Source organism: Osmerus eperlanus, chromosome 26 (assembly GCF_963692335.1).
Source record: "Osmerus eperlanus chromosome 26, fOsmEpe2.1, whole genome shotgun sequence".
In the NCBI taxonomy this organism is placed as follows: Eukaryota; Metazoa; Chordata; class Actinopteri; order Osmeriformes; family Osmeridae; genus Osmerus; species Osmerus eperlanus.
The window spans coordinates 8496221-8509339 of record NC_085043.1 but is presented as its reverse complement, the minus strand read 5'-3'; the positions used below and the strand labels follow the sequence as shown (position 1 = coordinate 8509339).

General features: G+C 44.5%; 1 protein-coding gene across 1 annotated transcript in view; it reads right to left on the bottom strand.

Moving 5' to 3' along the window:
- Positions 1–3390: 3390 nt before the first annotated feature.
- LOC134012715 (LIM domain transcription factor LMO4.2) overlaps positions 3391–13119 on the bottom strand; it is a 10947-nt gene continuing 1218 nt past the window's right edge. Inside the window, exons 2-5 of the mRNA XM_062452257.1 lie at positions 12929–13117; positions 7699–7795; positions 7088–7243; positions 3391–4349 (exon numbers count right to left, since the gene is read on the bottom strand). Coding sequence (XP_062308241.1) covers positions 4341–4349; positions 7088–7243; positions 7699–7795; positions 12929–13117 — 451 coding nt within the window. The 3' untranslated portion in view covers positions 3391–4340. The remainder of the gene's footprint in view (positions 4350–7087; positions 7244–7698; positions 7796–12928; positions 13118–13119) is intronic.

Genomic DNA, 13119 nt, shown 5'->3' with positions numbered 1-13119 from the left:
GGTGCTTTTAACCTCATCGCATTACCCGTGCGTTTCCACGACGAAGGACGTCTGTGCTGGAAAGTGAGCCCCTTGTCGTCAGAAGGTAACCCTTTTAACAGCAAAATGTGATGCCTTCGCAGTGTGCGCTGTACTGTGAGTTCACGAAACACATAATGGACCGGATAGTGTTACCTTCTACTTTAGGGGCAAACAAGACTGCCCTTAATTGCCTTACCAATATTTGCATGTCCCTCTCCATGTTATTGAACACCCTGCTAAGTAACTGAGCACCTCAACACTGGCACTTTCTAAAGTTGTTTGCAGATGCCTTAGAGGACTGTTGAAACAGGACAATTACTAACCAGATTTCACAGTGTAATAGCAGCCTTAAGGGTATCTCGGTTCACAGGGTGACAATCTCCAGCTCTGGCCGACAGTGCAGAACACTCACCCCCCATGTCTGGTCCTGGCCTTGATGAGGGTTCGACCTCGTTTCTTGTAAGATGTGGTCATATGTGCTAGATGTGTTTAAAGGAGGTGGAAGAGGAGGCAATTGTTAACCGTTTCAATTATTGAACAATTAATAAATAATTGATGTCGATATTATGGGCAAGGGGCTAAAATGGAGGAAGCAATACTTTCCACAGAATAAAAAATAAAAAAAAGTCTTCAAGCCATATGGCTTTCAGCGTATTAATGACAGTGTGGGCTTTAGTTTCTGTAGTCGTGGTAATGGTAAATGCTTGTAACTGTCGGCAGCAATGGGCCCCGTGGATCAACTAGGGAAAAGAGACATTTTAGGTGGAGTAGATTTAGTCTTTAGCCTGCTCAGTCTCAGGTCTCTTAGTGATAAATGCCTCCCTTACTTGTAAAACATTCATGTGTTTTATCATACAGAGGAAGGTTGTGACGCCACGACACAGCAAATGAACAACAGTCACCCTCTTTCAGAGACGTTAAAACGAGCTGTAAACCTGCATCGGGTGTAGCACACACCTCCTCTTGCTGCACTGATCTCAATTATCGCTTCATACGATAAGCGCGAACAATTCTTTTGCTTATTTTAAATGTGAAACGGCATGGGTCTCACCGTGGTTCGAAAGTAGTCATCCACACACCATAGAAATTATTCAATTGAGTGAAAAAGAAAAATAACGAACAAAAATGAGTCCTCACAGCGGCCCTCTACATCCACACCGTCCCCAAGAGGGGAAAGGGAAGGAGCTCAAGTTGGAGCAGAGTGATTTCCCTAAGGCAGACAAGTATGGTCCATTGTTGTGGGCGAGATCCATTAGGGCTTCGCTCTGGAACTGGCACTTCAAAGCCCGTCCTCGTTCGTGGATTACGTGCACATGAGTGACGTTTGAAAATCTGTCATTTGAGAGCGTTTTCGAAAACGGAGCGAGTGGAATCGTTCGATAACTTCAGATTAATGGACTGCGGAAACCAAGCGCACAGCTCTACTGTAGCAGCTGTACAGCTAAAATAAGTGGCTTACCACCTTGTTGTGCTGAACTTCACACAGTACAAAATCTCCATATCTTGAATATAATTATGTCAAGTGAAAAGGTGTTCTTTAGCAGTTGTTCTCTTCAGACATTTTCTCATCCTAAATTGAGCCTGCTTACAAAGTGCATCAGAGACAAGTTGTCTCTGTTGATGCTGACATACATTTACATTACATTCCCCCCGAGGCAAGTAGGGTGAAGCGCCTTGCCCAAGGACACAACGTAATTTGGCACGGCCGGGAATGGAACTGGCAACCTTCAGATTACTAGCCCGATACCCTCACCGCTCAGCCACCTGACTCCCTGTCTGACATGTCTCTGACGATGTCCAGGATTGGTCTAAATGTGTCCAGGAATGCACTTCCTGCTGGGAAGTTGTTCTCGTCGACGCTGTACTGTACATTTGGAGCTGATGTGTGACGTGTATGGATATATGAGTGAATGTATGGATGACAGATGAATGACTGAGATCACTAAGGTCTAAACCCAGAACTAGTTCACAACCTTTCCTTGTGAATTCCCTTGATCATCGCTTTCCTGACTCGGATACGTGGTGATTGTATGTGTCTGGACTCTGACAGAACCTATAAGGAATGCCTTCATCTCAGGCTGAAAACTCCACCAACCTCCCTCTCCTCTCTTGGGACATCTGTATGTTCTGCGATATCAATTTCTTGAAGGCTCGTTATGGAAAAAGGTCTGATCTAAAAACGCACAATTCCCGACTGTTCAGAGGACACACTATCGTGTGTCACTGTCTAACAACAGGTAATCCTACGTTTTCCTGTCGACTTCAAAGCGATTGTTGTTTGTTCGGAGCAGCGGTCGGGCGTTTGTGTGCATGTGCGTTTGTTTGTCTGATGGAAAGAGAGTAAATACCCTGATGAAACAGTGCAAATACTGGGAGTCCGGTGGCTGAGCGGTTAGGGAATCGGGCTAGTAATCAGAAGGTTGCTGGTTCAATTCCCTGGCAGTGAAAAATTACTTTGTGTCCTTGGGCAAGGCACTTCACCCGACTTGCCTCGGGGGAATGACCCTGTACTTACTGTAAGTCGCTCTGCATAAGAGCGTCTGCTAAAGGACTAAATGTAAATACTCTGTCAGAGCGGGGCGTGTCGCAGCTGTATTGCGGGGAACGGCGCCCTGGGCCTCCGAGGTCACCTCTGGTTTCTGTCTCGCTAGCATCCGTCCCAACAGAACCGCGGTACCTGTGCGAGCCAGGCCTAGCCCCAGACACCATCCTTTAGATAAGCATATCAATCCATTACAGGGTATCTTCTTCATACCCATTAGGTCTTGCAATGACTTCAAACATCAATTTGTTCTGTAAATAGCCCTTTCAATTTGGGCCCCGGCAAAGAAGAGACACCTCTTTCACTCTGCACTTTTCACTCAGTAATTGAATCTTCAAAGGGGCATTTTCCTCTATTTTCGTCAGACATTAGCCTGATGAAAAGCAAAACGTTCACGTGAACAAGAGAAAGTGAATACATGTTTGTCCATTTTCAGTTCGACACTCATTATCTGCATTGATAATTGCCATGCACTAAATTGAATGGAGAGCATGTCACTGTGTTTTGAATATTAATACAGCATGTAGTTACATAATGAGGTTCCTTGCATAAAAAGAAAAATGAGTGGACTGCTAATGAGAATGAATGTAAGAACTGTCCCTCTCCTTTGGCACAGTTAAGAGGGATAGTAAGAGAGAGAGGCCCTTTGGAAACCCTGGTGGGAAGGGAGTACTGCTAAATAAATCACTTCTAGATCTGAAACTCATAACTATTAATGAAATCATCAAACTTAAAATGTAGAATTTATGTTGCTAAAATATTGTAATTCAGGCCCTTCCAAATACTGAACTCCAAAATATTCTCCTTTGACACAAAAAAGAGAAGCATTTATATCTTAATCATTTTTATTAATTAAATACACCATACTGGAGCAAATGTCTCTGAAAATATCACAAATAGATTTCTCTTTCATTCAGCATTTATAGGTTGGTGAAAATCTCTACTTTACCGACTATGAGCATCTTTATCTGGTCTGCCATGGTTTCAGGTTTCGAGGGGAGGGGCGGCTGGGTTGTGTGAAGGCAGGTTGGACTGTAGCAACGTCTTGACAAAAACATTTACATGCATACTGTACATACATGGTAGTTTTACAAATACACCAAGTGTTCATGATTTGTTTTCCACAACAAAAGCCACAGATACCAGTCTTATTATATACCACTGAGAGTGAAACACGTTCCCTTTTACGACACTTAAAATATAGAAAGTGGGAATACCATGTTGTAAGGAAATAAGGATATAAAAAGGAAACGATAAAGAAAAATAAAAGTACTCCGTTTCCCACAATTCCCTTTTTTTTCATTTTTTTTTTTTTCAACAAATGTACAAATGCAGTTTGGAAAAACGCTGCTCTTGATTTGCTTCATTGGTCTTTCTTTGTCTCTTTATCCAAAACATCCTTCGAGTGGATTTTCAATCTTTCCGCCTTTTGAGTCCCTCAGGTTCTGTTCCTTTTTTATTTATTTATTCCAGGCTCAGGGCATCCTCGGTATCCTGTTTCAGGCGCATGTGCGCGCTGGGGAATCCACCCACATTTAGGGGGAAGGGACGGGTCAAGGGTCAGATGGTTATCAGATGTGTGGAGCAGATAGAGAATATTGTCGATGGACTCTAACTCCTGGGAGCTCAGGTGAGGGTCTGGGGGGGTCTGGGGGGGGGGCCTGGGTGGGCCTGGGGGGTGAGGCTAAAAGGCTGGGGCACCGATCCACATAGTCTTAGGTGACGATGAGTAAGGGCTCAAATGAAGGCACGCTTCCTGTTTCCCGCTTCCTGCAGCCTAACACACCTGGATGCCGGAGAAAAAAGTACACAGTGTTAGAACAGTCTCCGGATTTTGCAGATCGTTTCACATACAGTAGTTGATGTATTAGAACCTGGTACTAGTGTCTCTGAACACAGCACACTTTTCACGTCTTGGTTTTTTTTTTTTGGGGGGGGGGGGGGGGTTTGGAGCTATTCCGCCTCTGCACATCAACCCTTCTGTCATTTCAACTCCTGAACCCTGCTCTGCTCTGGGTTGATTTTCAACACAGCTCTCTGTTTTGCGGAGGCAGGGGTAATATTACAGTGTGATTTTCTCTGAGATCTTCCATTCAGACTGTTTGGTGTGCCTCTGTGAGGCTTTGTGACAACAACAACCAAAGGACGGCACAGAAGCTGGAGTTTACGCGAGTGCTAGTCTGCATTTGCCCGTGTCTGACAGAGATTCCATCCATTTTCGCCTGCTCCTGCAAAGCCTACAGTTAATTTATTGATCAGTAGGGCTTTGGAGGCCATCTGGTGCCTCATTTCCTTTGCATTAACTTTAAAGTACATTTATAAAATGAGCCTTTTGTGTAATTCTAACAATACTCCAACACAATCCCTCAGGGGTTTATTTCTTGTGAAACAGAGGAACAAAAGACAATTATAACATGTCTGAGAAATGCCGCTTTGCTTTCACCAACAGTAGAACCAACTTCTTTTTTTAATCTTTCCCTTTTGTTTTTTAAGATTCTAGGGGGCAATTTACTTTTTCCTTCTTCTCTCAAATCACTAAGAAGGCTTCAGTCTATTAGTAATTGCAACCACACACTTTGGGGGCTAATTAAAGTGAGGGAGACTGGGAAGGTCTAATTCCCTTGGGTGGAAGCTCGGTATGAGAAAGGTAATTTGTCTGTCCTGAACAAAGAGATTAGGGAGAAGCTGGGAAGCCTACTTAATAAATGAGCATCAAATGTTCTGTGCCACGGACACAGACAACACCAATTATGTCACCGTGAAATCGCACATAATAAAAAAGAAATATGAAGGGGGGGGGAACAGACGGTCCGAGCTTCGTTTTCCACGTTAGCAGAAGCCCCTCTGCCCTGCTCTCCCAGGCAGCTGTGTTGCTATGCTGAGTCGTGTGTGCTTTCCGAACAGCAGGAGGTGACTTTTACAAGGTACAGGAAGTCACAACGTGTCCTGGCACTTACAAACTGTTAAACGCTCAAGGTGCTGAGTGCCGCCAAATATAGTTGGTCTAAAAGACAGAAATCAACATATGGAACGGTGTTTGTGCGATATCATTTGGACTGTTTTCTTCCACATCCACAGATGACCAAACCTCAAAACTTGTTTTATTTTATTTTTGCAAGGGTGAGGTGTCTATGCATGTTTAATATTTCTTTCTCCCCACTATAATTAAAGCATCAGAGCCAATATTCAGATTGCATTTTAGAGTAAATAATTCAGTAGTTTTCACTACAATTGACGTTAGGGCATAAATAAACAATGAGGCCTCATATTTACGGCACCAGCCGTAGCACAAGAGAAGCGAGGGGCTGGCCGTGTGGGCTTAAACAGACATTTAAAATTAAGCTAGATAATGCAAGGCTTTCAATTTGAATGTGAGGTGCTCTTAGGGATGATTTGTAAAAGTGACGATCCCTTAAAAGGCTTGCGATGGGGAGGGAGGGGGGAGAGAGTGTGTGTGTATGGGGGGGCGGAGGGGCAGGGGCGGGGGGGGGGGCTTAATGGAGCCCTGCCTCTTCCCTGCTCTCACAGATCCACTCAAGGTGAAATACGTACATGCTCTCAACAATATCGCTCCCCTTTCACCCGGATTCAAATGTACTCAACATACACACCGCCCTTATCTCTGTATGCAGCGCACCTATGCGCCGCAGATAAAGGCATGTTATGATAGGTGGGCATTACTCCATCTTGCTATTAGAAGAAGCGATCGCCTCGTAATTGCGGTCTAAATACGCTGTTGTACTGACTAGCTTTCAGCCTGGGTAAGATCTAACGAAGACCATAGATCAATAAGAAATACATTTACATTTAGTAATTTAGCAGACGCTCTTATCCAGAGCGACTTACAGTACGTACAGGGACATTCCCTCCGAGGCTAGTAGGGTGAAGTGCCTTGCCCAAGGACACAACGTCATTTTGCACAGCCGGGAATCGAACTGGCAACCTTCTGATTACTAGCCCGATTCCCTAAACGCTCAGCCACCTGACTCCCTGAAATAGAGGTAGGTAGGGAATGTGCATCTTGAAATTAACCTCCTGCAATATGTGTATTTCTGGACACAGACTAATGATTCAGGCCAGGTGAATAGCCACGGTAGTCATGGAAAAGTCAAATATGCTCCAACAGAAATGATGGAAAAATCTATTGCCAGTCCAGTACTGAAATTAATCTTTGGTCAATACGATTTAATATCGGTTACGTGCCTTGCTGTAAAGATGAATCAATGTCATCAATATGTAATTAGTATGAAAAATGTTTAGGAAATGACAAGAGATGATTATTTCTGCCACCAATATTTACTGGTGTCAGGTCTCTGTGTGTCTGTATTCTTCATTAAAGCGGAAGATGTTCAAATCAGCATCTTACTAAACCACAATGTTTCAACTTCCGGATTCCGACAACTGAAGCGTACTGAGCAGATCAAAGTCAGTATCAGCACTTCCGGTGCTCAAACGACCGAAACCGACGCTGTTCCCTGGCACAGAGAGAGGTATGCAGGCCCTGGTGACAGAGAGGACCCTTACCTTCTGGTCAGGCAGAAGTGGGTTCGACTGCAGTGAACTCAGATGGCCATTGATGAGTGCTGTGGGCCTGTCGTGTTCGCAGAACAGGCTGCCGTTGATGTAGTGGAACCTGTCTCCAGGGACCAGCCGGTTCCGGCAGGTAGAACACGTGAAACACTGAGGGGAGAGCGATAGATAGAGAGAGGGAGAGATAAGGATTGGAGTCAGTTGGCTGAGCGGTGAGGGAGTCGGGCTAGTAATCCGAAGGTTGCCAGTTCGATTCCCGGTCATGCCAACTGACGTTGTGTCCTTGGGCAAGGCACTTCACCCTACTTGCCTCGGGGGAATGTCCCTGTACTTACTGTAAGTCGCTCTGGATAAGAGCGTCTGCTAAATGACTAAATGTAAATGTAATAAGGAGAGGGACAAATAGATAGAGACAAAGAGAAAGTGTGTTTATCACTCTGCAATACACACACACACACACTAGTTACTCTCACACTCCACCTCAACCCATTTCTATACATCTACCTCACATTTTCATGCATGACTTGTAATGAATTGAGTTAGGGATTACAGAACGAGTTAGGGTACGATGTTGGGTTGATGTTTGCTTTCGGGAGAGTCGTTACCTTGAGGTGGTAGACGTTGCCCTGTGCCCTCATGACCAGCTCACTGGCCGGAATGGACTGACCACAAGCGCTGCATGCCCCACTGTTTCCAAATAACCTGTCACGGGAGATTAAGAACAAAGGTTATTGAATAGAATAGAATAGAATGGCATAGTAGATTCTTCAAGTTCTCAAAATGATGCACAAGTGTGTGGAGGCTCACGACCCTGCTATAGTATGTGAAGCACTCACAAATAATGGAAATGAAATGAATCGAATACAAATGAAATGGTCACGTTTCCCACTGCAGAAAGGGGGGGCAGGGGGGGGGGGGTGGGGTAAGCCTCACAGCATCATGAACATTAAGGAATATTCTGTACTGGGTTTTCATTTGTGGGCATGTTACTCTAGAAGTACTGAGAGTCAGTCCCACTTCCACTGGCTTAGCCTAAATGAGTTTAGTTCTAAGCTTGTGGAGATAGCAATGATGTGTGGGGGGGGGGGGGGACATTACAACTTGACAATTTTTTTGATTGGTACAGGGGATCGTGGCAATACCAGGAAGGCAGATGAACCATCCTGTGTCCTGTTCGCCACAAGCTCCAGTGCAGAAACTACATATTACCTTTGGCGCACATTTTTTTTTTTTGCTACCTAATAATAACCTGGAACATAAGCAATCAGTGCCTAAGAGGATTTGATTGAACATCTAGGCAGAGACATAGTGCTTTTGCCATTAGGACTCCTGTGAATGCTCTGTCAGTGCCGCATTTCCATTAGAAACTCGTAGCTACTCGGGTTGATATATAATGTGCATGGGTTAACCTTTTCAATCATGGTGTCAACACTTTAGATTTGCTTCTGCTCATCTCTTTCGTCCCTAACCTTCTCTCTCTCTCTCCTTGTCTCTCCCTCCCTCCCTCTCTCTCCCTCTTCGTGTCTCTCTCTCCCTCTCTCTCCCTCTTCGTGTCTCCCTCTCTCTCTCCCTCTCTCCCTCTTCGTGTCTCCCTCTCTATCTCTCTCCCTCTCTCTCTCTCTCTCTCTCCCTCTGACTTTTGATAATGAAATGCTTGCTCCGGCTTCCCTTCTATCTGCCTTCTGAGTCCACAATTTAGATTACTTCATCTCTGCGAGCAACAAACTGAATGAAATTTCGATTTGAGCAGAAAGTAATTTACCGGGATCTGGACCCATTTGTCATCATATCTCACCGGGTGTTTGCTCTATCACTGCATTTTTCCTATGCAATCAAATAAGACCACGGCTTCTGACATGCTCGGGAGAGGGGGGGGGGGGGGAGTGGTTAACATTGCTGAAGGAGCATCACAGACAGATACGTGAGGACCGAGGAAAATCGTTTGACGAAAGGGACCGCGTGATGTACTCCGTTTCATCCCTTCTGCGCTTTCTTTTGTTTTTGTCGCGTTTGTGTTTTTTTTTTAAAGGGGTCTGAGTTGCATCCGTGCAACAACCAGGGTCCCTTTTGAGTTAAAATGACTAGAATAGGAATTAAAATCCTGTTTGGTCTTTTCACTAAACATAGCCTGCGTGGTTGTTGTTTACGGTTTGGACAAAGCAGACCGGTGCATTGTTAAGGGACGTCAGAATGGCTTTCAATAGGAAGCCTGAGAAACTAATGTTGTCTTGGCATCGATTGGAAGTGCTCGATCAAAACTCCATTTCAGAAACTAATTAGCTTGGGACTGTTGTGACAACTTGGCCAATCCTGAATGTTAGATGGGACTACCACAGCACAGGAGGATGAGGATTTCACTTTAGTTTTGGATCTTAATCAAGGATCTCAAACTTCTTCTGACCTCAAACTGACATAGTTTTTTTTTATCAGGAAAATAAAGCAAAACAAAAAGAAAAAAAAGAAAACATATATAAAGCAGCCATCAGCCAGCCAGGCCATTCGTTCTGCCGTCCGTGTGAAACACTTTGTAGATTCAAATAATCTCAATGCAATACTTTTCATTCAACCACTTATTTCCCCTGTGTGCGTGTCTCTTAGGGCTGTTAAAACAAAGAAAGTCTCCCCCCACTCTCTCTATTTCATCACTGTGCACTATACATAACAGCTTTCTTCTTTTCTTTTTTCAATTTTACCAGGGGATAGTGCCTGATAGTGTTTGATTTAAACTGCTGAAGGCTTTAGGTGCTCAATTAAGTTGCTATCAGTCTGTCCTCTAATGGTCTGCTTTTCCCATTGAACTCTTGCATTAGGGTGGGGGGAGGGTCCAGGTCAGTATAATTAAGGCCAGGGGACTCTTTAATTGCGATGACACAACTGGTTTCAGTTTCTTCCCTGCAAATCAGGCCTTTTTCCAAGGAGTCCTTTGTTGTTTTTGAAGCTGTTTGCTCACACAATCACCAACAGACATTGGAGGACAGCTTTGTCAACCGCTGTTGTGGTGGTTACGTTGATTTATTTGTATTATGTTCCCTGCGCAGGGAATCTGACTTTGAGATACCACAAGCTATGTCTTTCATTAAAAAAAAGGACTTGGGAGATGTCCACTATCTATAGGAAGGAGCGTCTCATCTCGGGACTGGCAGGTGATGTATAGCACGGCTCTGGGTTTGGCTGTGCGGAGAAGGCAGGCCCCTGCCACAGAAAGGTTTCTGAGTGGAGTGAAACAAGCGTAGAACAATGATTTCGGCAACACAGTCCATTAAAAAAAGGCCTCTCTACATCAACAGCCAAAGCACCTTAAAAGCACTAGGCCATATTGATACTAAAGCAAGGCTTTGCATAATAGCAAGCTGCATTAGATGAGGGTGGGGGGGAGGGGGGGGGAGAGACTATGAGGATAGGGGGGAGGGGGGGGGGGGAATCAGACAAATTACACTTGGTTAATTCAGAGTAACAGATCTGGACCCTAGTGAATTGAAGGCCTTGAATTAATTCTGTTATGACAAATCAAGATAAACGTTTCCCCTAAATTGCATGCGATTTAATTAATTTCTGAGATCCCGGTTTTTCCTGGCCTAATAGTCCACATGCTCCCGTGCTGTCATAGTGCTTGAGTGGGCAGACTTCAAAGTGATATTAAATAACCAACTATTAGATTTACCTCGCACGTTCTATTGGAAAAGTGCCATTTAATTACCTAGGCCTATTCAATTAAAGGGACAGCGTTTTCCCTGACTCCAGCCACCACATGATTGCTACCTAGATTAATTTTCACTCCACAAGCACCCCACACAAATAACACCACCTCGAGCTCAGAAACGATATGATCCCAAAACAGACTAACTCTCTCGGATGTTCGCCCTGCTTGAAGGCTTTGCTGCCTGCTTTGGCGTAGACACAGTGAGACCTGGCTCGTCCTGTGTTTGTGGATGGTGGTCATCTCTCCATCTGATTGATGGGTTGTGCGTATCGTCCCAGGTCAGACACACACACGCCCCATTAGGGGGAAGCTGATGCCTTTTCGTTCGAGCGTGCTGATCCATCTCGTGACCGTTTTCACATCAGCTGTATTAATAAAAGTTAAAGGCACGACTCCATTATTTATACAGCAAGGGCAATTTAATAATCCATTACAAAAATGAGACACTGGCCCTTTAAAAAGAAAAAAAAAACGAGGCAACTGGCCTTCACAATAATCCTCCCTCTCTTTCTTTCTTTCCCTCTCAAAAGCCAATTTGGTTAATTAAATGTTTTGTTTGCAATGTGGCTCTCATTCATTTCGGACACGTCATTGGGAGAGGATACGAGCCAGGGACCAGATCTCATTAGATAAAACCCATCAGGACTAAAGGAAAATGGAGGGGGACTCTAATTAAAGCTTTTAATTGTGTGGACTCACTGTCAGATGTTTTCCCCCTCCTCCTCCTCTTCCTTCTATCCTTATCTCTAACCAGATCACAGGCTCGTGCGAGTTGTGTTTTAGCTGTCCTCCCGGCTCTGAGAACGCTCTCATTACAAGTAGAAAGGTGTATCCACTTTTCCCCCTTCCCAATTCTAATTAGGTAGAAGTCCCATTACGGTTGGAGTACCCCATTGACTCATGTCTTTGATGAGGATGTGGGCGGAGACGGCACTAGCTGTCTTTGGGTGGAGACTCTTCCCTGGAGGCTTGGAGTCAGAACAGCACATTCACGTAGATTGACTGAGTTACCGCTACATTTGATATCGATATATATAGTAAATACATACAAAATAAGGCAGATTCAATGATTAAATATTGATCATAAATGGCAACGGATTAGTGGAACTGAAAGGTTGTGGATGAAATTATGGATTTGCTAAATATTCTTGCTCTGAAATTATGATGAACTAACAAACGGATTTAAGATTAAACAGACATACAATGTTAGCGTTTCAATTTCATCAAGTGAAATGAAACTTTGTATATACATTGTTTTCATTTTGTCAAGAAGCAGTCTGAACTTTGTGTTTAGAGAAGACAGCTCTGGCTTGTCCTCCCTGAGGTCAAACAGCTGAATGATCAGGTTATTCTACATTAGCAGAATGAGAGAGCCCTCACCTAGCTCTGGTTAAGTGTCCGTAACACACATATAAATATTTAAAAAGACCCTCTTTGCTAATTAAATCGTCCCTTTCTCATATATGGACACTTGTGGGACTGAATGAGAAACCCTTTAAAATTCCAACAGTGTCAAAGGTCATTTGTGTCCGTCCTGTATAGTTTCCTAGCATCTCGTAAAGCAAAACAAAAAACCTTGGGAGTTTTTCTGCTGTTTGGTTCACCCTGAAAAATGACACAGCAGACAGTCACCAAGATGTTGTGGGGACGGAATCTATTTTTCGTCTGGTGCTCTGTCAACTTGTCAGCATGTTTGAACTCCGTTAAGGAATAGTCTGGAGAGAATTCCACCTGCTTAACAAGCAGTGACATACTACAATTCTGTTCTGTGGATCATTATATGGTCTGTTGCCTTACTCTCTCTCGCTCTTATCCAGGACCTTGTGAATTCCACCTCCAGTAACGAGACATTTTACTATTCTCTAACACACGAAAACTCTGCTTCGCCTCGTCATTCACCTTGAAAACAGACCCTCCTCTTGTGTCTGACAGTAGCATCTCTCTTTGCTCCAAATCCATCGTTTGAATTTGATCATTCCAAAGAGCGTCACGTACGTTGTGTACAGTAAGTTGTATTTCCCAGACACAGGGTGTAGCGGGGGGGGGGAGGGCAGCTCCCACACACACACACACACGCACACACACACACACACACACACACACGCACACACACACACACACACACGCAGTCTCACCTGATGTAGTCGTTTCTACAGAGGATCATGCCACTCTTGGTGTAGCAGGAGGTGCCGATCTCCCCCAGCTGAGCCTGACAGCAGGAGCACTTGAGGCAGCGGCTGTGCCAGTAGCTGTCCATGGTGTAGAGGAGGAAGCGATCGGCGATCTTGCCCCCGCACCCCGCGCACCGCTTCCAGGAGAGGGACCC